Below are 27,554 nucleotides of genomic sequence, written 5' to 3'. Positions count from 1 at the left end.
CATCTATTAAATTGAGAGTTGAGGCTCATATATTGTGGTAGCAGCACACAAAAAATGTGAGACTGGATGTCCACAGTGAATTTCACAGTTTCTCACCATGAAGGCAGAACAGAGTTAAAGCTTACTCCTGAACTCATAAATAACCTTACAGCTCACCGTACAAACACCACACTGTGTATTAGATTTAGAAACCACCACCTCAAAACCCTAGTAGCACATAACACTGGACTTAAGGATATTTACTGTACAGTTAAAGTACAGTATGAAAGAATTCAAGAATTAGTGAAATTTTTTACAGTGCTGCTAAACTAAAAACCAGAATGCACAAATGTATGTTCAAGTAGTAAACTCTACATACATAATGAGACATTAGGGATGAGTCAGAGTACATACAGCCAGTCCCTGGAGGTACGAATATAACCTACCACTTAGAATGATGTAAGCCAGTTGTAGGCCATCCCATTTTAATTATCCAAAAAGGAGTACTGACCCCAGCACTGGACAAGTTATTTTATTATTAAATACTAAGGATCTGATCCAGCAAAGTACTTAAGCACTTGCTTGACTTTAAGTAAGTGAGCAGTTCTACTGGCTAGTTATATGGGGTGGGAACCACAAAGGTACTTTGGCACTTAAACCCCAGACTTAGGTGCCTGAGTTATCAGTCCTGCAGAACACTTCAGTGTAACTGCTCACATGTTTAAAATCCGGCAAGTATTTCAGTGCTTTGGTGAATCAAAGCCATCATGATGTAGATGTATATAGATCTTGATAGAAAAGGCCCTTAGGAGCTCCTGATCCAGTTTGTATGGATAAGACACAAGAGTTGGAGCAGAAAGAGTTGTAAGGTTCAGTGATGGAACGCAAGGGGAAATAAGAGGGTTCTCAGGGGAAGGGTCACTTTCTTTAAGAAGAGAACCAGGCTGGTCCAAGAATAAGGGACAGCATGAAAAGAGGCAGAGATGAGCATAGGAGTAGCAGACAAAGGGAGCTTAATGGAGAGGGGATTTTCTCATCAGCTCCTCCATAATATGAAGTACAAAATATACATGCTCAATGGTGATAAGTAGAATCACCATGTGATGGTATTTACTAGTCAATGGCCAGTTCTGCACAGTTATTACTGCCAGTTCCTCATAGCTGTTAAATGGTGACCTGTCCCCTGGCAATCATGATCCTGTGAAACAGACACGCTCTAGCGAGAGTCCCTCTCAGATTCTCTCTCCTGCACGAACGGGGAGAGGATTTGGACGAGAAATAAGTGTGATGGACTCAGTATCATAATGTCACCAGTGCCATCTAATACCTGCTGCTAGTTCTCTAATTTTTGCTAGAAAATTCACTCTTCATTAAGTGATGAATGAGTCTCCTGGGTGGAAGAGCCCAAAGCAGCAGGTATGGCATATGAAGCACTATCTCAGTGTTTCAGAATGGCTCTGGTGATATGCATTAATACAGTCAGCAAGGTAAGCTTGCTCCACCTCTTCATCTATGGCTACAGGTTTGAGGAAGTGGTAGCTCTGCTTTATGGGAGGTGCTGAGGAAATGTGTCCAGAAGCAGAGGCACCTCTGCTTCCCTAGTGTTTATTATGATTGGAAACCTCAATGTAAGAGTTCCAGTAGCTTTGACTTACCACAGATCCTTTCCCATACTTAGAACTGTAATGCTGCTTTCTCTCCACTTAGCATCAGCCAGGTGGACACAGTTCCCTCCTCCCCAGCTCCACCAACTTCCAGCTCCACACTCCCTGCCCTTCTTCCCCCAATAATGTTTCCCCTACCCATGCCAAGGCTCACTGTCATTTGTTATCTGGGTCCCCAACAGCCTCCTAGGTCTCCCTGCTACCCCTCTCTGTCCCTCTCCACTTCAAGCCACATCCACCGGCCTGTGGTCTTGACCCCATGCATCGCCATGTGCAGTGTACCAACCCTTCCCCGGTTCATTTCCCTCACCGTTGTTAGACTGCTGGTTCCTTACCACACGAGCTCAGCATTCTCTCTCCTCCGTACAAACCCAACTCAGACTATCTCAACTCCTACCTCCCACTCTGTCAGCCGCTTTTCATGTTCGGCACTCCTCTTACACCCTACACCCCCATCCCTCGAGCTTCCTAGACCACAACTGGTCAAAACACCCAAATCTCAAAACCTCCTGAGCGCCAGCCTTCCCGTTCCCCTCATCTCCTCTCCTCCTAGCTTCCCCCTTTGGACTTTAAAATCAATGGGAATTTGCTTGAACGAGGACTAAGAAAAACCAATCAGGGGCTTCAGCATTAGGCCCATAGAGTAGGTTTCTCCGATCACTCTGGTGCAATTAATTGACCCTACATTCTAAGGGCTTGCTATTCAAGGAGTTACTATAACTGTTTCTTTTTAATGAATAAGACTTAATTTAATTAATTATATTAAATAGCCAGGACAAATATCATCTCAATTGACTGACTTGAATCTATGTTAGAGAAACATACTTCAAGTCTACAATCACAACCAGTATGCAAAGGACTCCATTATTTATACTGTGTAAAGCAAACACTAGTTTTCATAACTAAGTATGGTATTCAGAAGGCTACTTAAATTGAAGAAAACTTGTGAGAAAGGAGTGTCTGGGTTCAGCACAAAAAGGGCAGACTGTAAATTGTAACCTGGAGACCAAAGAAAACCTAATTGGAGCAGATTTTCAAAACTTTTAAATAATACAATAAAACAAAACCCAAGTTGAAACTTCCAAGATTGCCAAATCAGAAAAAAACAACAACATGGGAGTTTTAAAGGAAGTCTCTGTATCTCTGTTTTTTATTTTAAATGAGGAGTCTGGAAAGATTGGCTCCCTCGAAGGTCACATTGACCCTGGCACGATGATCGTATTGTTTTGAAGCCTCTAAATATTGACCTGCCAGGAAAAGAGTAACAAAGGAAGCAATTAGATAAACTATTAAAAGAGGGAAAGCTTCTCTCCTGTTTATGCTCCATGAGTAAGGTTGCGATTTAGCCTTGGAGGTCACGGAAGTCACAGAATCCGTGACTTCCAAAGACCTCCGTGACTTCAGCCAGCACCAGGGTCCCCTGCCATCTGCGGAGGCAGGGAGTTGCGGGGTACCCCCCCACACACACACAGCTCCTGCCCTTTATGGGTGGCAGGCAGACCCCCACAGCTCCTGGCCACCGCAGACAGCAGACAATTTATGAGTTTACCCTGTATAAGCTTTATACAGAGTAAAATGGATTGATTTGGGGTTTGGATCCCATTGGGAACTAGGTGTCTGGGTGCTGGAGATAGGTGACTTGCTGAGCAGTTTTTGGTTAAAATCTGCAGCTTTGGGGGCGTGGACCAGACCTGGTTGCAGCAGTCTGGCTCAACAAGGCCAGGTTCTGGAGTCCCAAGCTATCAGTGGAAAACGGGCTCAGAGGTAATTCCAGCACATCAGGTGACAGTCCCAAGAGGGTCTCTGTGACCGAACCCATCACAGTAATAATGTATTCCACATTTAGGCCCAACATGCAATTTTTCTATGTGTGAGTGCCAAAACCCCAACATTCTTGGGTACCATTTCCACATGAAATTAAAGGGCACGCTTGATGAAAGAAATGATGCTGGTATAAGTATTCATATTCATTTTTCCAAGACCACAATGAAGGACATGCTGGAAATTCTTGTTCCTAAAATCCCATAGTTGTGTATCCCTGGCATTACTGATGTTAAAACTTCAAAAATGGGTAAAAAAAAGCTCTGTTACGATTGCTAACTCTGGCTAAAAACCAGTGTTCCTGGCGTGGCCTGTAAGATTCAGCTTGATCAGAATAAACCCATAACTGAGCAAGTATCAGCAAGAGCAATACGGAACTCAGAGCAGTTCAAAAGGAAATGAGGACTTACAATAAATTATTTCAACATAGTATAGTCCACTGTATGTCTTTGTATTGATCAGATATTACTTTATAAGTATAGTGCCACCCTCTCAGATCAGTGGTTCTCAACCTTTCCAGACTACTTTCAGGGGTCTGATTTGTCTTACATACTCCAAGTTTCACCTTTCTTAAAAGCTACTTGCGTACAAAATCAGACTTAAAAAGGCAAAAGTGTCACAGAACACTATTACTGAAAAATTGCTTACGTTCTCATTTTTACCATACAGTTATAAAAAAAATGGATTGGAAAATAAATATTGCACTTACATTTCAGTGTATAGTATACAGAGCAGTATAAACAAGTCATTGTCTGTATGAAATTTTAATTTGTGCTGACTTTGCTAGTGGTTTTTATGTAGCCTGTTGTAAAACTAGGCAAATATCTAGATGAGTTGATGTACCTCCTAGAAGACCTCTGCATACCCCGAGGGGTACGTGTACCACCTGGTTGAGAACCACAGTCCTAGATCAATGGGTGTTAATGAAAGAGAAAAAAAAAGTATGTGCATATTCTTGTAATTTAAAAAATGAAAATGCTTTAAAAAATTGTACATACATACATACACACACACATATATATATATATATATATATATATATATATATATATATATTTGAATTGTTATACTGGATAAGATCTCTGTCGTCCATTTAGTTCAGTATTCTGTCTCTGATAGTGGCCAGTACCAGATGCTTGAGAGGAAAGTGCAATAAGCTGCAGTGTGGAGAGGAGGGATAGTTTGCTCCTCAGGGAAATCACCTCAATCCTAATAATTATAGAGTATCTTAAACCTGGAAGCATGAGAGTTTGTATCCCTTCCAAAACACCTTCACATTCTCAAATCTTTACTTTTATAATTCTGGAAATTCTTGTTAAGTCTTCTAAATGTCCCATTCCTCTTTGAACCCTGCTATGTTTTTGGTCCCAACAACCTCTTGTGGCAATGAGTTCCACAGTCTAATTATGTGTTGCATGAAAAAGATCATTTTTTTTAAGTCAGAATTTAAAAAATAAATAAAGTAATCATATCTTGACAGAGTCCATAATTATAAATATAAATATAAAAGTATGTCCATATATAATTTGGTACATTTTCTCACTAATAAACTACTCTTTAACGATCGTAACTGTTCCTTTATGGTTCTGAAGAAAGTTTCATAATCAAACATCATTTTCACTTCACATGCACAACCTTTTTGTTATTACCAAGTAGCTGTTTTAAAACTGGAAACAGATGACTTTTCCATGGTCCTCAAGCTACACATTGACTTTAGCAAAATCCTTCATTTGCAGAATACATTTTTATAGCAGTATCTTTTTGTTCCATGGAAAGACCGGAGAGAAACATCACTTTATGACCCTAAGGGTAGTGACACAAAGGTTAATCAGAAAACTCAAAAACCTCATTAGAGCCTAGTAATCAACATAAGAACTTGGGGGCAAACATATGAATTCCCAGAGGCTGTATTTCCTGCCACCCTGCATAACTATGCTAACACAGCAATGGATATTATTGAGGGGAAATGCTCTGTTGTTGGCCAGATGTGGGAATAGGAAAAGAGCCTGCTAAGTAACTTACACTAGATGACACAAGTCTCCACTTGGAAACGTAGAGCAATGAATAACAAAGCTAGCCACATACAGAGAGAAAATAGTGAAGAGCTATTAGTGCCATTAGCACGCAAAATTAATACAATTAAAAATAAAAGACACTGCGTTGAGGGGGATTTGAAGCCCCCAAACCCTGGGACAGCTTTGGGAAGGATTGCGTCTCCTGGCACAATTCCTCCCAGAGCTCCACAATGGAGCCCTGCTACTCAGCCAGCTAGATCTGCTAGTTGGCATTGGGGAGCAGGAGGAAGAAAGGCTCCTTGTGCTTAGCTCCCTCCTGCCTATGCACAGGACAGGTCACAGTTCATCCCACAGTTCAGGTAGGTTTAGAATGAAAATATCAAAAACCTGAGCAAAGGAATAAAAAACCTGTTGGCCTGTACACCCTAAGTTCAAGGAAGTTTCACAGTCAACTGACACTGAGCAACTTATTATGATACCTTCTATTATTAAAGACCTGAAGCCCTCCAGAAGTATTCAGAGAGCATTAATAAATAAATAAATAAATAAATAAATATCAGAGTTAACATATATGGGAATCACATATGACAGATGTTGACCTCTGCAAGAGCTGTACATGATGAATTATGCTAACAACAGTTTTACCTCCTAGTCATAAATTAAGTAACCTTGTTGAAATGGAAGTTGATGACAATGACACATTAAATCCCCAAACCAATTATTTCATTCCCATTTCTCCGTTCAGCCAAACACAACTTCTCATCAAGACTACTCAGAAGCAGCAACTAATTTTAGTTTAACAGATGAAACTGAAAGAAGGTCTACTTCTATGCAGTGTCTTCAACAGCCAACTTTGACGCCAGGGTGGATTTGATTTAAATCAATTTGATTTAAATCATGATTTAAATCACTAGTCAGGAAGATTCGATTTAATCATGGATTTCTACATAGAAGTGCATTCTTGTTGATTGTTATAACCTTAATACATTCTCTTCACAACTCAGAGATAGATGTAGGTTTCATTTTTAGAAGGTACACACTATACATTTTTAGTGATTTATTTTGAAAAATTTTCAGATTTGTTTTACAGCTATATTCAGAAAATGAATGATTGTTTGGTTATTTCATTTACCAAAGGTAATTGAAGCAGATATTTATGAAGTCATTGGAAGGTGAACTATCTCCAATTCAACAGGTTAATCATTAATATTTGGAAGATTTTCTTGCCATGCTATATTAGGAGGAGAACATCACCAGACAGACATTTAAATTGTTTTATTTAATTAAAACAACAATGTTATGTATTCTGGATTTTTCTCTTGAACAGCAAACACATATTTTAACAAAACAAGCATATGAATTTTTGAATTTAGTTAAACATTTAAGTTTTTTAAAATCAGGTTTGTTTTTGTTAAAATTGTTTTTAACTAAAATAGTTAAATGAAATTAAAATAAATAAATAAATCGACTATGTCAGCCAGGTCAACATGAGAAACTTAAAATATTGGCTTCTGCAGTTAACTCAGTCGTCTTCACCTTCATTTTCCTGTTTGTTCATAATCTGGAAAAGAAAAACAAGCTTTCCTGCTTTTTCAGGTCCCAAATGATTTCTCAATTTGGAATTAATTAGTCTAAAGGAAGAAAATATTCTTTCTACACTGGCAGAAGATGCTACTGCTATTAAAAGTGAGATTATCACTTCAACAGTCTCTGGATCCAAGCGCTAAAGTGACTTCCACCAGTTCACTGGTGTGACTTTCTTTAAAACATCACCAGCAAACATATATTTCTTGAATGGTTCTTATTCCCAAACTGGGTCTCTTTTATGGCCTGGTGCCATTATAGGTTTTCCCTTCTAGTGAGAGAATGGTATGTTAGATCTCAAATCAATGAAGGCTACAGTCAGAAAGACTGCAAGACTTCTCGAATATGCTGCTCAAACAGTTTCACTTTTGTTTCTACTGCCTGTCCCTCCCTTCTCACATTTATCTCCAGACCTCTTCTCCTTGTCCAGATCTATTCCACCCCCAACAATCTTCTATTCATTGAACTTTTTGAAACTTTGCACTTTCAGAGAGAGGTAAGAGACTGACTATGTGTACACAAATTTGCAGAGGGACAATAGGGTTGAGGTCTGTTATTTCTCACCTCTATATATTATTTATTTATTTGTTTGTTTGTTTGTTTAAAAACATTTTTGCAGTTAACAAGCATGTTATCTCTGGAGACACAAATCCACAGTTTGAGAACTGCAAAACTAAGCATCCCTGATGGTATCTTCTAGACTGCACACTAAATCCCATTGGGTAGATAGAAAGAGTAACCTAAATAATCTATACAGAAGCCCCTGGAGCCCCATAAGAATGGGTCCCTAATCCATGAACTACTGGAATTCATTTACAAAACTTTTCTTAAACATTACATGAATATATCGCCTCATACTATAGAATTAGAATTTATAATCCCTATTCCATGATGAGATATCTTTGAGCTATAATGTATCTTAATGTATCTTAATTAGAAACTTAATTAGAAACTATTTTTAGATTTTAGGTTTTTTCCTCAAAAAGCATTTTATCAAAATGGGGGTTACACAAGGAGGTAAGGATGGAATCTGTGGAACCAGAGGGTAAGTGACCTTTGAGGAGGAAGACTGTAGCAGTCATGGGGCGACTGCCATCTTCCAGCTGCAGCAGGTGCTGGGGGAGTGTAGAGGGAAATTATTTCCCTCCAAGGCTCTAACCAGTTCCCCCCCAGTCCCCCAGCCCACAAAGCATTTACTTGGGTTTGGTACTGGGTTGAGGATCTGCCTCTGAGCAAGCACTACAGGAATGAGCACCTGATATCTGGCACTTAGATGTAAATACAAGGCCAAGTGGAATGGAAAACAAAAGAGAAATCCCTGCAGATATTCAATAGTTTCAGAATAATCGAGGCCAGCTCCCTGTCAGATTTTTGTTGCTAAGAAAGAGAAAATCTTGATAATGAAGATCATCACACAAGTCTGTATTCTTTTTATTGTACCTCATTGTAACCAATCCTTAAACACGCAGAAGAAAAACTAACACCAACCTTTACTCAATATTTAGGGTTACCATCCGTCCGTATTTCCCCGGACATGTCCGGCTTTTGTGTCTCTAAATAGCCGTCCGGGAGGAATTGGTAACAAGGTTAAAAGGTCCGGGATTTTTCCCCTCCCCTTCCTCCCTCCCTTCCATGCAGAGTGCAGCTGCTGATTGGGCGGCTGGGCCGGATTGAGCCACTCCCATTGGCCTCCAGCAGCCAGAGCCCTCCCCTGCTCCCCCCTCCCTCTGTCTGCAGCGTGTTTTGCCTACACGTGGACATGAGCATGGTAAGGGGAGTCCCAGGGGGCAGTCAGGGAGCGGGGGAGTGTTGGAAGGGTCCCCGGCCCCTCCACCTGCCACCCCCCCTCCACGCATCCCCCCCCCCCGAGTCCCACCCCCCCGCCTGCCTCTCCCATGCCTGCTTGTACTGCCAGAGCCGGCAGCAACTGCTGTCTGCTGCCCCCGGGTCCTAGTGCCCCCCATCCACAAATGGCAAGACAGGCTGCCCTTACCCTGCCCTTCCACCCTAGCCCTGAGCCTCTCCAACGCCCCAAACCCCTCATCCCCAGCCCCAACCCTCATCCCCCCGCACCCTAATCCTCTGCTCCATCCATGAGCCCCCTCCTGTATCATGAACCCCTCAGCCCCAACCCTCATCCTCCCGCACCCTAATCCTCTGCCCCAGCCCTGAGCCCCCTCCTGCATCATGAACCCCTCATCCTCAGCCCCAACCCTCATCCCCCCACCCCCTATTCCTCTGCCCCAGCCCTGAGCCCCCTCCTGCATCATGAACCCCTCATCCTCAGCCCCACAGCCCTCACCCTTGCACCACTCCTATCCCCAAACTCCCAAACCCCCTCCCCCTTCCCACACACCCCCTCCTGCCCTCAAACTCCCTCCCAAAGCCGGCACCCCCTCCCTTTGCACCACCTCCCACCCCCAAACTCCATCCCAGAGTCTGCACTCCTCACCCCCTCCTGCACACCCACCCCCTGCCCCAGCCCAGAGCCAGCACCCAAACTCTATCCCAGAGCCTGCACCCTGCACCCCTCCTGCACCCTAGACTTCCTCCCCCCACCCAGGACCTGCACCCCAGACTTCCTCACCCCACCCAATCCCCCTCCCAGAGCCTTAGGCAGGTGGGGGGGGGGGCGGGTTCTGGGCACCACCAAAATTTCTACAACCCTGCCACCCATGCGAGTGGATAAGCGTCGGGGCAGTCAGGGGACAGGTAAGTTCCTAGGGGGGCAGTTAGGGTGGGGGGTTCTCAGCAGGGGGCAGTCAGGGGACAAGAAGCGGGGAGTTGGGAGTTTTGAGGGGGGCAGTCAGGGGGTGGGAAGTGGGAGGGAGTGGATGGGGCGGGGGCGGGGCTAGGGCGGGGCTCCTCCCCCCCCCAGTGTCCTCTTTTTTGATTGTGGAAATATGGTAACCCTATCAATATTGCCACCTGTTCACACCAGCCCACACTAGAGCAATCTGCCTCAAGAAACACCAGCTACAATATTTTAACCCTGAGATTGAAAGTGCTGCCAATTAGCACCGCTCTGAAACAACTATTACCCCAGTGGCTGCTTGTTCTAGTCCCTTCCTCCCCCTTTACAATTTTGTTAATTTAAAGACCATGTTAGTATTCAACTTTCCAGCAACAATGATCAGAGCTCATTGAAATACTACTAAGTGAAAAATCTCGTTCAACAAACTCAATGATAGCAACTATAAAGCAAACAGAAAACTCTATAAAACAACTATGTTGAAAGGTTAAGCAATGCAAACCCTTAAGAACAAGGAAATACCCAGTTCTGGGACACACAGCACATTTCCAATGGCAGTTAAAGAGTTCTGCTTCTTTTCAAGGAGCTTTCTCCCACAGAGACGGAACCCCTCCTCTAAGGAGAGATTCATCTCCCACACATTGATTATAACCTTAGGAAGTATTCAAAGTTGACACATGTACATAGGTTAAGTGTGCAATGTGTTATGTGTTCCCAGAGGAAGCACGAGATCACAGTTATATTACACTGCAAGGCAGATTACTGTGCAGAACTATTCACAGGATTGGGCCATAAACATATACACAGTAAGTATATGGTAAAGGGAAAAATTCCCCATAGTCTGAGACTATACGGTGAATCAAAACCTGAACCCGAACACACAGCCCTTTCTACAAGCTCAACCAGCATGCATAAGAGTTCTGTTGCATCTGGAGGGAGACTAAGTATGTCCCATCCATGGTACCGAGCCTTCATCTGTACAATGGAAATGGGGAAGTCAGCAGCTACTGACTCGGAAAACTGGTACTCTTGGTAACAAGCAAGTACCACACTGCTGTGACAGTCTGTACCCCTTGGTTCACCCTTTTTACAAGACTATGATAAATTGTATACAAAGTATGTGTTGTGAGGTTGTGACTGGTTCCCTGGGGTTCAACCTGAAACTGGGATATTGCTGAGTCCTCTGTCTTACCAACCTGAGCTCCCTCTCACACTGTGATGCTTTGACAAGCTGCAAACCTCTCCAGGTCCTGCACTTACACAGACATCCACAGGCAGGGACACTCCCAGCTGAATTACATGAATGCTTCTCCTAGCCACTCATGAACCAACAGCAGAGAGGCTCCAGACAATTCCCCACAGCTCCCCAGCCTGGGACCCCAGAGCTGTACCATCATGCCCTGGTCAGAAGCCTGACCAGTGAAAATTTATTACCCAGTCCGTCCCTCCCTCAATGTGGAGAGGACATGCACCAGCTCTTGTTCCTGAGCAGATTACCCATGCAGTTCAAGATAGTTACCTAGGAAATTAAAGTAAAATCACAATCTGAGTTCTATGAACTAGACAGGATTTGAATCAAGCAGTTTCTTAGCCTGATGGTATAGTTCCTTAATACACAAGCTGGGATTCTTCTTTCTGGAATTGAAAAAAGTCATTTCATTTCTCCCCTGCTTAAGTTTTCCCTCCTTTGTGGCTTCTGACCAATTTCCACAACCAGCATTACAGCTCTGATCACAAAAGGAAGTAAAAACAAATGGAGAATGGGGAAATACTTAAACAGAAAATTATTCAGACTATTTGTTTTTCTGCTGAAAACACTTGAGCAACTGGAGATTTTTCAACATGACAATTATTTTGTTATGTGCTTTCTGTGGAAAGGAACATTTCCCAAATAAATACTACACTTTATCTCTTGACATCTGAAGAAAACAGCTGCAGGAAACTCTTGTCAGATTCCTTAAAGTGAATGGGTAAAAAGCCACTTACCCCCAGTTGCCACAGTAATTTCACGTAGGAAATGTCCATAAAATGGAAAATCGAAGGACAGATTCACCCTCTGCAAGGAACAACATCAAAAAAGAAAAATCAATAATGTTAAGAATAGGAAGAGAAAAATGAAGAGCCCTCCACTTCAAAATGTGATTAACCCATTTTCTCCTGCCATTTTTAAAGCAGCCTTGTCATCCCTCATTTGGAATCCCCAGTGGTTAAACTGGAAAAAAAATGTGTACAAGCTAAAGGCCTGAAAGCACATCACATGGAAACACAGGATCTACACTACTGATTAAAAAAAACATATAGCCCCGCTAAATGGATGATTCTAGTCTGTGATGGGTAATCATCATGTTTGGGAAGGGTTTCCCCTAAGCAAGGTTATTTCTGCCTTTTTTCTTAGGATGACAACCATCATTATTTCAAGGCTATAATAGTATCTGATTATTACAACATACCCTAATATTTGTCCACTCCATCAATTGAAGGCAATGGTCTGTATTTAAAATATCCTTCAAATGTATTTTTCTAAGCCCACTTCTGTCTTGTTTTTAATTTGTATACTACCTTTGGATTGAATTTGGCTCCGTTGCAAAAGGATTAGTTTCTCCAGCCATCAGAGATTTTTAATGACTTATTTGGCATGAAATTAATCACTGAAGATTACAGTGACTTGAAATTAGATTTTCTTTCCTCTTAAATGGAAACCAGAATTTTGAAGGGATTTGTTATTACTTTTTTTTAATTTACAACTGGAACAGCAAAATGCATTTTCATTGTGCTAACTAGACTATGTAGACTCTCTCTTTCTCTCTCTCTCTATATATATATAAACTGAACACTTCAAATCAAGATGGCACATCTAATGACAGTATGTGAACTAACAAACAGTTTTTTCCATACATGTTTTCTTTGTTGACAAACATGGTATACTAATGTACATACTGTATATACTCGATCATAAGCCGGTTAGTTTATAAGCCGACCCCCCCCAAGATGGCTACGTAAAAATGGAAAATTTTTATAACCTGTTCATAAGCTGACACTATAATTCAGGGGTCAGCAAACTTTGGCTCCCAGGCCATCAGGATAAGCCGCTGGTGGGCCGAGATGGTTTGTTTACCTTGAGCGTCCGCAGGCATGGAGGTAAACCTAAGTAAACAAAGTGTCCCAGCGTGCCAGCTGCTTACCCTGACGGGCTGGGACAGCAACTGGTGGGGAAATTTTTTTTGCGGGGGTGGGAGAAGCTGGGAGTCAGGGGAGTAACCCCTGTGACCACCCTCCATATGACCCCCACCCCTAGCCTGGGACCCCCACACTCTCCCCATCCCATCCCTTCCCATCCCTGCCTTAGCTGAGGAAGGCCAGGGGAGGATGTCTCTGACCTGTCTGGAGCTGCTCCGGCAGGCTGAGCAGTACGGGCGCAGCCTGCTCTGGCTGGCCAGACTGGGTGGCGTGGCCGCATGTTCCAGCGGGCTGGGCCGGGTGGCACGGCCACTGCATGCTCTGGCGGCGTGGCTCTGGGGGGCGGAGCCAAACGACACGGCTGCAGCCTGCCAACCCCGGAGCTGCAGCTGCTTCGGAGGCTGGGGGGAGAGCAGCGTGGCCGGAAGCGGAGAGACTCTGGCCCTGCCACTTCCCTTCTGGCTGTGCTGCCTCTCCTTGCACCCTCTGTTGGGGGGTGGGGCTGTGTCCCACCTCTCCCTCTCTATACCCGTTCATAAGCCGACCCCCTTCTCTGGTGCTTCCCTTTTTTACTAAAAAAATTCAGCTTATGAATGAGTATATACGGTACTATTTATTGTCCATGTGCTTCTTCTGCTATACATTATTTCCAACAGCACAGCTAAAAAAGGCCAATTTTTCGGACCAAAACAATACTGAGGGACTCAGGTAAAACGTAAGAGCCACTCAATATTGGGCAAGAAAAATATGTACTCATAAAAAAGGAACAAAGAAGCAGAAGATTTTCCTGTTTAAATAGATATGGTCCCTTCTGAGTGACCGGCATAACAGTATTTATTTCTTCTCTATCCTCTTTGGTTTATAATTAACTTACTTTTTTCTTCCTTTCTTATAAGCCCATTCATCTTTCCTATTGTGTATCTACATCTTCAACATTTTGTTTTTAATCTTCACTGTTCTAGGTCTTGCCTCCAGACTATTTCTTTCTGCCCAGACCAGAAAGTAGAGGGCTTTTTTTATTTTTAGCTTAACATTAACAATTGTTATTTCCACCCATATTTCCCCTTATCCCTGTTGAGCTCATTTAGAATAGCTTTTACAATAATTTAGAACCACTTTGGCAAAAAACTGTGCCCCCTTATCAATACAGCAGGACTCTGAATTAAAAGCAGTACTATTAAAAGACCCATCCTGTGCCCATTCAACAAATATTGAGCTTTCATTGATTTCATTTGTACAGTTGGGCCCTAAATCCTGGGACTGTAATATCTGTTTAATACAATATTAGGATTTAAATAATCATCTGTAATACAGGGCATTAATGTCTGTTTTTTAATCGTGTATTTTTAAGGACACCCATCATTTAAGACATGCTCACCTTTCCAGCTGGAAAGCTTATATCAACTTTTGCAGTTATAATGCTGTAGGGTTGATATGTCCAGCAGGAGAAAGGCACAAGTGATAGAATTTGTGTGCTCAAAAGAGAATTGTGTATTCACTAAATATCTTGTAGCTTCCCGATTCAGCAAATCTGTTATTAGATGTCTTACCAACAAATCTGTGCATCCAAATCACAACTGGAAATTTCATTTTATTGCCAAAATGTTAATGAAAAATAAAAATAAATAAAAATGGTGAGAAGGAGTTGTACATGGGAAAATATAATCCTTTTTATTTTCAAAGGTAGGATAGAAACAAAGGGAGACTGTATTAATGGACTCTTTCATGATTCCAGTGACAATTGCTGAATAACATCATTAAGCATTGATAGTGCAGGACTTAGAACTAACACACCTCATGGCTAATCTGCCTTGTTCCTTTTCCCTTGAAAAACAGGAGTAAGAAATGGTATATGGCAACTCAGAAGCTTTATGTAACTTTCAGTATTGCAGAACACATTTATTTACCTGTAGATTGAACAGGTATTTTGTCCATTAGTTTATCTTAATTTTGAGGTGATGGTGGAAGAAAGGTGACACCATAATTCTTAGCATTCCCAGAAAGAATCATACAGAAAACACTTATGGGCAAATTGCCATGTCAGAAACACTGGTTTCTTGATGTGCCAGTCCCAGAGATATCATTGTGTTCTATAGGCAGTTGTTACAGAAGTGATATCCCAACATGGCCCTGAGGTGGGCATTATTAATGTCCTGTATACAGATAGTTGCATCTGTCCTAATAGCTGCACAACTTTGAAATGACACTTTCTATAATTGCAGGGTTGTACTTCATTTTCCTTCCTTATATCCATTAGGAAAGTACATTTTCTTACTTTGGAATTTTTCAATTTTTTTCTAAATTTTCATAATTTCTAATTTTTCTGTCTTATTTTATCATTTCTAATTATCTAATTTTTTCACAATGTTTTATTTTTAAAAATAAACAAATGCAAACACTAATGAGGTACCCTACAATAATAAACATGAGGGCAGTGGAAGGTAAACAAACCCAAATATCACTCAGGATACAAATTTCAGTGTCCAAATTCCAAGTAGTAATTTATTATAAAATAATTTTAAAAATTAAAACTACAAAAATAGCAGAGGTTCTCATCCAAGAAATGAGAACATTTAGATTGTCAAATTATTGAAACATTGAGGCAGGAGGTCAAATTTGAGATCTTACTGCAAATCTAGGGAAAACTAAATGTCCAATGAACCTTTCCAAATTATAGCTTTGCAAAATTACCTTTCTAGTTCATTATGACTTCAAGCTCCAAACAGTTTACAAGTTGATAAAATAATGTTCAAGCTTTATTACATCTGTTCAGAACCCCCAAATTACAAAATGGATTAACACTGAACTTTTAAGTAAATCTGAATCCTTGTTTTCCTATACTAAAGAATGATGCTTAAGAAGTCATCAGCATCTAAATTACTAAGGGTATGTCTATACTTACGCGGTAGTTCGACGGCTGGCTATCGAACTTCCGGGTTCGATTTATCGCGTCTGGTCTGGACGCGATAAATCGATCCCGGCAGTGCTCGCCGTCGACTGCAGTACTCCAGCTCGGTGAGAGGAGTACCGCGGAGTCGACGGGGGAGCCTGCCTGCCGCGTGTGGACCGCGTCTGAACAGCAATAAGTTCGAACTAAGGTATGACGACTTCAGCTACGTTATTCACGTAGCTGAAGTTGCGTACCTGAGTTCGAATTGGGGGGTTAGTGTAGACCAGGCCTAAGTCTCAGCAAGATGTGTGAATTGACCTTTCATTGAGTAATGAAGGAGTTTCATCGCTGCACAAGGAGATGAGAGATGTTTCTGCCCAGCTCCAACTAGACCGCCCATTTGGCATTTTTAACACTATACTAGTTTTATGGTTTCTTATTTTTTCAAAAGTCATCACAGTGATCATTTGTAAGGAAGCATAAAGCTATGAACTGGTGTCAAGTACAACTATAGCCCACATTCCTTTTCTCTAGATGCAAGATTAGAATTTTGACCTAACTATAATCAGTCTTTTAGAATTACTATTTTTTACCCTTTGAACTAAAAGTCTTGGTCCCTGGGCTAGCAGAAAGCCGAGTGAATTATGAAAGCAATATTAAAAGCATAATTCATTATAAAGGCTTTTAGTGTAGAGAGTCTTTTTTAATTTTCCTGTAAAACATCTATGTAGGAGCCAGTTTGTTGAATGAGTCCAATTCCAGACTACCATTCCAGGGCAGCTGAGCCATGCAGCATATGTGGGTGTTGCTTGATCAAACATGCAAATACAAATCAATTACACACAGAGAAATAAAACCTTACAGGTAGATTCATTGGTACTTATCCATCTTTAAGAGAGGACATAAAACAGAGGTCTCGAGAGAAGTCTTAAAAACAATAGCAAAATCTATGCCTGGATTTTTATGCCTATAACTGAATTTTGTGGGCAAACATCAGTACATCTCTGTCTATTATAGACACAAAGCAGTGGATTCACAGTTACTCTCTGAGGTGAATATGAAATGGATTAGTTAAACCACATTACATCCCTGTGTGGATGCTGTTAATCAGAATTAAAGGGACCTTAATTTGGTTTAGTTGAAGGTTTAATAGGGTTTAACTAATCCACTTCAAATTCACATCTTTAGTTAATTTGGATTAATTTTCCTGGCTATCCAATGTGTAGACAAGCTCTTATGGGCATGAAGAATCCAGACCTAGCTATGACGACCTAATCCCTGGTGCGGACAGCACTAGGTTGACAGAAGAATTCTTCTGTCGACCTAGCTACCGCCTCTCGGGGGATGGATTACATACACCAATCCGAAAACCCCTCCTGCCGGCATAGGCAGTGTCTTCACTGAAGCACTACAGTATGCAGGGCCGGCTTCAGGGTTTTGGCCGCCCCAAGCAGCCAAACAAAAAAAAAACAAAAAAAAAGCTGCGATCGTGATCTGCGGCGGCAGTTCGGCGGAAGGTCCTTCTCTCCGAGCAGGAGTGAGGGACCGTCCGCCGAATTGCCGCCGAACAGCTGGACGTGCCGCCCCTCTCCGAAGTGGCTGCCCCAAGCACCTGCTTGGTAAGCTGGTGCCTGGAGCCGGCCCTGACAGTATGGGGCAGCTCTGCCACTGCAGCATTGTAAGTGTCAGTCCATTCTAAACCTCTGGATTCACTCCCTCACAACTTCCACAACATTTTGCTCTTGGACTGAAATTTCTCATGCTTAGCCACAATGGTCCAAGTTGAAACAAGTGTGCTTACAAGTTAACATGTGCATTCAGAGAAAAAAATAATGCCAGGTGAAGGCTGCCAAACAATATTATGTAACATTTCTAATTTGAATTTAACCCTAGATTTAGGGCCCCAGCTATTGCCAGAGTGTTTCTTGTTAGGAAAGTATTTAACTCTGGGAAAAGCATTGTTAGATCTTTTGTACAAAGTTTGCATTTTTTAAGTCTTTTTTCCCAACTTAGGTGAAGCGAGTGCTCATGAGAAGAAGCCTCCAGCAGAGTAGCAAAACCATGAAAGATTCTTATTTGTGACACAATTCCCCCCCCCCCCCACTAACTGACTTAGAATGTGTGCAGAAGTCACAGATAACTGATACAGAGCTTTATTAAATTCATCCCAAAGATAGGGAACTGTCTGAACCCCTTTATTTCCATTATCCCAAGCCCCGTACAGACTTTTTAGCTATTTATTTTCACCTTTTGGCTAGGCAAAAGATTGCCTGAATGCTGTCGTCTGTCAGCCTAAATCTACTGGATTTATTACCTTCCTTGGTTTTTGAACTCTGAACTAAATCCCACAGTGATTCTTCTATCTCCTGGTTCCCTCTGAGCTTGTCAGCTTGCTGGTGGGTTTATTGGTTATGGGAAATAATATGACAGAACCCAGTGGAGAAAAGAATTTTAGCTTTGTTTTTGTTCTCTCAGCCTCAGAAGACTCCTCTTGCATGTTTAAGAACCATTGAGCTATCAAGCAAAGCCACTACTTGGAGTTTTTTCAACTGTCACAACCTCATCTCATTGTTGCAACTAACTGGGCGGCAGATGAAGCAAGAACTCTGAGTCACAACACAGAATCTTAATTTTCCTTATTTCATTAACGCCAATATTGGCTCTTCTGTTCAGGAAGTTTCCAGTTGTTGGTCAGACATGGGAATACAACTTGGAAATCATGCAGCATCCAATTATAATTGTATGCTAGCTGCTTATTTTAGTATTCATGGTACAGGACAGTGTGATCAGAATTAGTCAAGATAGAGTTCTAATCTGGAAATGGAATTACATCTGCTACTTTAGCTATCATCATTTGACAAAAAAAGTTTAAATAATAGTATTTTGGCAAGAATTTAAGATTTCTCAAAAGGAAAATGTGGCTGGCACTTCATACAAATTTAAAGTGTAAATGCAAGTCTACTCCCTGTTGGGGTTAAACACAGGAGTTAAGCAATTTAATCTTGAGCCCAATCCTGATGTCAGTGAAGCCAGGGACAAAATTCCCACTGACTTCAACAGCAGCAGGATTGCTTTGTGCATCACAGTTTTTGATCTAACCTTGAACACAACTAAGGTGAATTTTCAGTTCATCTGGAAAAAGTTTCTTGAGGAAAATATCCCCTGAGGGACACTTGCAGCAGATGCACTAAAGCAACATGGATTCTTTTTATCACAGCATTGTACAGATATCCAGAGCTCTGAGATATAAATGCAGAGGTGAATCGCCTTTAGTAGAAGTTGTCCTAGATAATTATTGATGTGTCAGTCATAGGAGAAAAATATCAATGCCAGTCAAAGAGGGAGAGTATCAATGTATAGCAAATCCCTTACTGCTGCTTGCCGATGGGTATTGGACAGAATCCCGTGGATCTTCACTTTGTCTTTTTCCATTTGGTCTATGTTCACCCACAAATCCCGGCTGATAGAATCAAATGGGCCGTATGTCCTGGAAGTATAATAATTATGATCTGTATCCTCCTGTGGGGGGGAAAAACACACAAACAAAACCAAGTACAGATTAAAATGGAAAATGTCTCCCAGACATTTCTAAATTTTGTCTTTGAAATACTAAGTTTTATTGTTTCTTAAAGCAACAAATAAGACCAAACTGTTTCTATGGCAAGTAAACTAATAAGGAAAAGGTACAAACTTTAAATCTAGTATAGTATATATATATATTTTAAAAATAAATAAAATAGGAGGCAAGTATTTGCCTTGCATGTTATAATCTTATCTTACAAATGAAATTTTAGTCATCCCCAAAACTCAGATATATAGCTGCTGTAAAGGCCTTACTGAAATCTGTGGGAAAATGAATGCTGACTTCCAAGTGAGTGATGGCCAGTAAATCCCCTGTGACAACTTCTCCGCTTTAATAACAGCAACAAGCAGTACTACTTTCAGCTAATGGCTTTACAATGATGGAATTTGTAATATGTTTTCCTTTTATTGACCTGCTTTTTATTAGAATGCCCATTATTGATAATAAAAATTGTTCTTTGGTATGTCTCAGACTACTCTACTATTTCATCTTAAATTAGCATGAGCTTATTTTTTTATTGTATGTGTTCCACTCAATAAAGAGATCTAACTACTTAATGGATTCTGCTGTACCAAAGCCAGAATGTCCATCACTCTAGTGCATGTTTATTAGAGGTATCAACTAGAGCTGTATGAATAACTGATTTTTTCGTTTGCTGGAAGTTCTGAAAAACTTCTTCCAGTTGATCAGAATCAAAGTTTGTGTGCGCGCGTGTCTGTGTGTTTGACAAATCTGAAAAGTTGGAAACAATTTTTGCCGGCCAAATTAAATATTTTGTTCGACTAGAAAATGAAATTTTTCATTTTGGGTATTTTAATAAAAGTGAAGGAAATGAGAGGCTACATTCACAAAAAAAAAAAAACCCCAAACCCAAACCAAATTAAAAAAACCCAAAGAGGAGGAGGCGTCCCTTACAAACTTTAGCCTAGTGGTTAGGGCACTCAGCTGCGCTGTAGGAGATTCATGTCTGAATCCCTGCTCTGGAGCAAGAACTGTAACCCAGGTCTTCCCCAGCCCAGGTGAATGCCCTAATCAGCAGGCAATGGAATCATTCTCACTCTCTTTTTCTGGCCAGTGACTATTCAACTGTTCTATTCAAAGTAGAACAGCTTCAAGAAGAGATTGAGAAGTACCTTCCCAGAATATCTTATAATTGCTTCTTTGTGAATGGTGGCAAACTTCCTTCGTGAATCTAGACTGAAAATGTGAAATGTTTCGTTTTGATGAAATGAATCATTTCAATTTTTTTTTCGTTTAGTCCGAAACAATTTGCCAAAATCGACACCAATTCAGAAATATGTTTCAGTTGACCTGAATCTGCATTTTGGGGCAAAAAAAAGTCTCATCTGAAAAAATTCACCCAGTTCTAGGCTCAACCCCTATAAAATCCTAACTGTTCAGGGTAATAAATTACTATACATATGTTTTGAACTAAAATTCCTAGTTCTGCGGTTTCTAAACTGACAGTACTTAATGCTCATGCTTAAACATGCCCAGAAGCAGGGCCGCCCAGGGGGGGGAGGGGGGGGGAGTGGGGCAATTTGCCCCAGGACCCGGGCCCTGCAGGGGCCCTCACGAGAGTTTTTTGGGGCCCCTGGAGCGGGGTCCTTCACTCACTCCAGGAGCCCTGGAAAACTCTCGTGGGGCCCGGGCCTCCGGAGCTTCTTCCGCTCCGGGTCTTTGGCGGCAATTTGGCAGCGGGGGGTCCTTCCGCTCCGGGACCCGCCGCCGAAGTGCCGGGTCTTCAGCAGCAATTCGGCGGCAGGGGCCCCCCACCGCCGAAGACCCCAGGTCCCCTGAATCCTCTGGGTGGCCCTGCCCAGAAGCAAAGTCAAAGGTAAAATATGTGAGGACTGGATTTGCTATAATGGATCATACCATTAAGTGCACCAAGTTCTTCTTAAAACGGTGACAATTTTGTGATGTTTCAGAAGAAGTTCAGTGCCTTTGTCCACTTCTGCAATGCTGTATATGGTGCACATGATGGCCAAGACACTCAAAAGTGATAAGTTATTTTGAATGGCCAAGTTGAGCATCCACTACTCTGAAGCTGAAGCCCCTTTCAAAGCATCTCAAGCCGAGCACCTAAAATCTGAGGCACTCAAATTCACTAGTCAATTTTGAAAATCTTGGCCAGTGAGCATAATAAAACAACTAGCCCCATAGTACTCCAGTGAGTAAAGTCATTAATGTTTCTAAGCTGCTTTGAGATCTCTGGATGGAAGCCTCAACAGAAGGGTTAAGTATTGTTAGTATAACATGCAGAAAAATGTAACACTCTACTCTGTGGCAATCAGCTTATGCCCAATGGCACAAAATTGTTACCTTTCTTCGGCACACAAAAGATGTTGAAATTTGACATGATTATTTTTGTGTGTGTGCGTGCACACACACACACACACACACTTTGTAGTATAATAGTGTTCAAAAGCCCCAGTCAGGATCAAGATCCCATTGTGCTGAGTGCCGTAGCATGGATTAAAATATAGTCCCCGGCCTGAAGAGTTTTCCATCTACTTTAAGATAACATACAACAAGTGGGTGTAACAATCTATTGGAAGGGAAAGGTAGGATGGAGGTAACAGGGATAGGAACAATGGGATAGAAGCAATGATAAAAATAGATCCATAATAATAATTAGCTCTTATATAGTACTTTACAGAGGAGGTCAATATTATTCCCCTCCCACACCCCCAGATTTTTGCAGGTGGGGAAACAGAGGTACAGAGAGGGGAACTCTCTTGCCAAAATCATACAGCAGGTCTGTTACAAAGCCAGGAATAGAAGCTAGCTCTCCTGCATGCCACGCCAATGCTCCAGCCACTACACCACTAGCCATGCAACAACAACTAGTAGACTTCAAGCTAATTGTATTTAAAAATAAATTATTCAGAGATAATTCTGGTGCTGTTGGCCAAATGGAGCTTAGGTTTAGCAGGGCCTTACAGGCAAGGATAAGAAGCTTGCATTCAGTGGAGTGGAGAAGCAAGGGGCTCAAAAAGTGGGGGAATGACATGACAATGGGCCAGGAAGACAATCTTAGCAGTCATGTTTTAATTGGACCTCATGCAAAGGAGGTGGGTGTCAGGAAAGCTATAGAGGAGGAGGCTGGAATATTCAAGACAGGAGATAAGGGCCTGGATGAGAGTTTTGGCAGCATGTACAGCAAGAAAAGACCAGGGCTTAGAAACATTGTGGAGAAAGAAACTGAAAGATTTGGAAATGGAAAGATTTGGATGTACAGGTCTAGAGAAATGTTCAAGGGAACACCCAAATTATGTGCTCAAGGGACTGGAGATGGTGGGACTATCAATGACTTTATGGAGCTGGCTTCTAGCATTTTCCCTTCTAGCTTCACATTTTTTCCCCTTTACAAAAGGAACTTGAGTTGCGATCCAAAGATTTTACAATCTGCACTTCTACTTGTGGATCTGCAACATCCATTGCAGCTGCATATCCATGCTTACAGCTGAAACTAAAGAACTTTACAATTGCTGACAACTGCATGGCCTCTGCAGAAGAATGGAAACCAGTGGACTTGGGGATCTAAGTGGATTACATAGTCCTGCTAATATTATGACAGCTGCTACCTTGTAGGATACCTAAAAGGAGGTGGATGAGAGGGATGGAAAACAAAGGTGCTTGAGTGACAGCCAGAGACTGAACTTATCTAATATTCCTGTTTCTTTTTCTTTCTCTTTAATTGTTTTTAATTGTTTTCCTTTGTCACAAATTGTTGTAACTGTCAGAAATAATTTAAATGAAGGCGGTTTACCCTCTACTTCTAGTTGTGACAGGATCACACACTTCTTGCCTCAATGGCAGCAAGAAATAGCGTGGCAGGATTACAGACTTCTGTTTCCAGTTTTCTTCACCAAGCAAAGTAATTGAGTCTTACTATTGAAATATGCTAGACTTAGAGTAAATTAAAACCATTACCATTCATTTCAAACTTTCTCTAGACAAAGGACAGCCTAGAGTACGACTGATCAAAAGCAAGTGATTTGGAGGATAGGATTAAAATTCAAAATGATCTGGACAAACTGGAGAAATGGTCTGAAGTAAATAGGATGAAATTCAATAAGGACAAATTCAAAATACTCCACTTAGGAAGGAACAATCAGTTGCACCCATACAAATGGGAAATGACTGCCTAGGAAGGAGTACTGTGGTAAGGGATCTGGGGGTCATAGTATATCACAAGCTAAATATGAGTCAACAGTGTAACGCTGTTTCAAAAAAAGCAAACATCATTCTGGGATATATTAGCAGGAGTATTGTAAGCAAGACATGAGAAGTAATTCTTCCGCTCTACTCTGCGCTGATTAAGCCTCAACTGGAGTATTGTGTCCAGTTCTGGGCACCACATTTCAGGAAAGATGTGGACAAATTGGAGAAAGTCCAGAGAAGAGCACAAAAATGATTAAAGGTCTAGAAAACATGACCTATGAGGGAAGATTGAAAAAATTGGGTTTGTTTAGTCTGGAGAAGAGAAGACTGAGAGGGGACATGATAACAGTTTTCAAGTACATAAAAGTTGTTTCAAGGAGGAGGGAGAAAAATTGTTCTTCTTAACAACTGAGAATAGGATAAGAAGCAATGGGCTTAAATTGGCACAAGGGTGGTTTAGATTGGACATTAGGAAAATCTTCCTAACTGTCAGAGTGGTTAAGCACTGGAATAAATTGCCGAGGGAGGTGGTGGAATCTCCATCAGTGGGGATTTTTAAGAGCAGGCTGGACAAACACCTGACAGGGATGGTCTAGATAATACGTAGTCCTGCCTTGAGTGCAGAGGACTGGACTAGATGACTCTCAAGGTCCCTTCCAGTTCTATGATTCTATGATTCTCTATGAACATTGAGGCCATTCCAGCTGTCCAAAGCTCTAATCCTATATTTGGTCACATCTGGAATTGTCATTGAAAGGAATGGGAGCTTTACCTGAGAAAGGACTGCAAGATCAGTCCCGAAATCATTTTGGAGGTTCCCTCACACTCTGGAATGGGGTGTGGGGAATCACAATTGATGCTCTTTCACACACAACTACTCATCCAAAGTGCACAGATTTATCACAAACTGGTACTGCAGTAGATACATGATTTTTACATTTTCAAGGACTTAATTATAGCTTATATTCTACAGGATATAGCCAATTAGTTCATTTTATCATCTATTTGTCATTGTGTTATGTGGTGTTGTGGTCAATTCATATATAATCAATGTATGTTAAATAGATTTAAATTGTAGGTCTATAGAAGTATAAGGATGACAAGTATTTAGGAGTGGAGAGTGTGTATTAGGTATATAAGTAAAGCATTGCTGGAATGCAAAGCCTACAGGCTCAGACTTGTAAGATTTTAACTTAGCCAGACTAGCCCATAGGCTTAAGAATGCTTGACATGAGTGAGCGACCAAGGAATAACCCTATGCAAGGAAGGTCACAAGATTACTGTAAAAAATGTGCCAATAGGTGATGTTATGGAACAGTAGATTGCAATAGAGCACAATATATTGTCCAAGACCACAAGACACCTGATTGTAACATCTTTGAATGTTCTGTCCTGACTACAGGTTGCCAAGGACACATGTTGTGCATAGATGGCAATGACAATAAGAGGAACTAAGAACAACCTATGAAAAATGGGACACCCCGATATTCATGGGGGATGGAAGTACAGATAAGGAAAAGAGTTGAAACCTTCATGCATATGCATATGGTGTTAGGCGTGGTCATAACAACAAGATAAGAGAGTTTCCCTGGTTGGGTAAAAGTGGGAAGACCCCAAAGGATGACCCCCTGAGAAACCCTAGCAGGAACAATCCCTCTGTTGATGATCATCTATTGAGAGATCCATCGGACTCTGCAATATCTTTGAGGATGTGAGTATGACTACAGTCTTAGTCACTGCATGCTTTTTTGTAGGATTTATATATGCACAGGTAATTGTAACATTACTTATTGCTTTAATAAAACTTGTAGTACAGTTAAGACTTTGTACTTGTGACTGTTTCTATGGTCACTATCTTTGGACTTCCTGTGTTCCTAGAGCCTTCAAATTTGAGAAAAGCACCAGAGGTAATTTTCACTCTGTTGAGCTTGTAACTGTAGCAACAGGAGCTGAACCCATGGTAGTTTAATACAAAATTACTAAATTCAATTTAAATAAATAAAAAGGCTAAAGGGAAATATACTGACCATAAGTTTTGCTTTATCTGGAAATGACAACTTATTAGCAGTCGTTACTGATGCACTTCACTCACAGCTGTTGCAGATGGAGGTACTTTATGGTTATCTTCTGATGTACCCTATATGCCAAAGTGCATTATCTTCAGTGATGGCATTTAATAAGCAATTCCTAATATCCTCAAAAGCTCCAGGTTTGTAATAAAAGTAAACATAAGTAAAACCATACTATCAGAAAGTACTTTTCTTTTTCAGTGGTTAGAGTCAAGAGTTATTACTGTTATGGTAGATGTTTCAAAAAAGGGACAGTAAAAGCTTCCAAGTCTAATTAATCATTCAGATGACAATTTTTCCACAGAAGCTAAAATTTAGGTTAATGGCATCATAGAGACCCAAGGAAGACATCAATTCCAGAGATAAACTGGGATAAGGGATTACAAAATAACTATTGCATTATTTATCTTAAGCAAAGATAAATATGCACAGCTTTAACTGCAAAGCTAATTTGCAGTTAAAGCTCCACAAGGACTTTATTTATTGCCAATTTCTAATAACTGATAAAAACTATTCCATTTACTGTCTCTAGCAACCAAATGACTACATCCCCCCCCCCCCCCCATAAGGCTGTAATATTAAGGCCAAATAACTGCTTTATAGGAGTATTTTAAATGGTACCTTGATCCATGCTTAAAGGAGAATCTTTTAACATCTTGCAATCAAACATTAATTATAGCCTTCAGCTCAACAACCAAGTCAATGTGTATAGAATAACTGATGTATAAGTAGCTATTAAGTTTTGTGTAAAAAAAAAAAACAGTCTTATGCACTGCCGTAATTCAGATACATGAACTTCATGTATTTCTAAAGAAAAAATAAAATTGTTTCAACAGGGATGATGTAAGGAAACCAGCATCTGCCCTTTCAACAAAGGGTCTAAATTCATTCTAAACTTCTTTCTCACAGACAACATTCTGTGACTACACTGTTAAATGCTCTTTTATTGTAATTCCCATTTCTACTATTTGTAAATCTTACAGTGTGGCTGGACTTGAGCAGCTGAAAAAGAATGGTGTAGTTAGCCTAACATTAGTTCTGGTAGAACTCCACCGCCCCTTTTATTTTTTATTTTTGGTAAATTAGAGAATCCTGGTTCTATTCCAAGTTCCTACATCACATAATTTGGTACATATACTTCCAGTAAAGAAATCAACACAAAGATTGCTGGCCTTAATATAGTGCCCAGCTAACAAGTAATGTTTTATTTGTATCAACAAGCATCTATGGCTTATCATTTTTATTCTCTGATTTATGGTTCTTTGTCAATAGTATATCTTTTTTGTAATACATTCTATTAATAGAGTCTAGATATATAGGAACATCAAAAAGCACTATACTAGAATTGATGCTAGTGTTGGGTTCAGACACTGTATTTTTTAAAATTTATTATTATTTATTTCCTTAGCTCTCTGAGACATGAGCATGTAAGTCTGCAGACCTTGTAAAAATCAGTGATGGCAATATAAAAGCAATGTAGCTATTAAGGAATCAGAGCGAACTTTAAAAATATTTCAAACGCAGTAAAAGCTTGACAGAAAATAAACAACGTGCAGAGAAAGATGCCAACTCTTGTTTCATCTAATTTCTTATAGGAGCAAAAAATGGAAGATTTCTAGCGAGTTGATATTTGAACGCTATTTTCGGAGGTACTTTTTGTTGTCCACCTCATCTAGAGCAGTAGCCTTGTCCATAAATATGCTGTAGGAAGTAGCTTCCCCAGATTATTGCATACAGCTTTTACTGAAATGATTTCCCCAGACTTTTTCAGTTTGGTTGGTGGGATTATTGCATTAACCATTTTTCAACTGGTGCAATATATAAAGGGGATGCTGGACAGAAACTTCCAT

At 40.8% G+C, this 27,554-nt stretch overlaps 1 protein-coding gene across 1 annotated transcript in view; it reads right to left on the bottom strand.

The window, feature by feature from the left end:
• The window catches only part of PLXDC2 (plexin domain containing 2), a 254,133-nt gene that overhangs the window by 159,442 nt on the left and 67,137 nt on the right, over positions 1-27,554 (bottom strand). The window contains exons 2-3 of the mRNA XM_029911008.1: positions 19,255-19,401; positions 11,802-11,871 (exon numbers count right to left, since the gene is read on the bottom strand). Of these exons, the coding sequence (XP_029766868.1) occupies positions 11,802-11,871; positions 19,255-19,401 (217 nt within the window). The remainder of the gene's footprint in view (positions 1-11,801; positions 11,872-19,254; positions 19,402-27,554) is intronic.

The sequence above is a fragment of the Terrapene carolina genome, unplaced genomic scaffold, assembly GCF_002925995.2.
Source record: "Terrapene carolina triunguis isolate 2854851 unplaced genomic scaffold, T_m_triunguis-2.0 Scaffold84, whole genome shotgun sequence".
NCBI classification, from domain to species: Eukaryota; Metazoa; Chordata; order Testudines; family Emydidae; genus Terrapene; species Terrapene triunguis.
The sequence above is the reverse complement of the archived record's forward strand: the minus strand, read 5'-3'. Positions and strand labels throughout refer to the sequence as shown.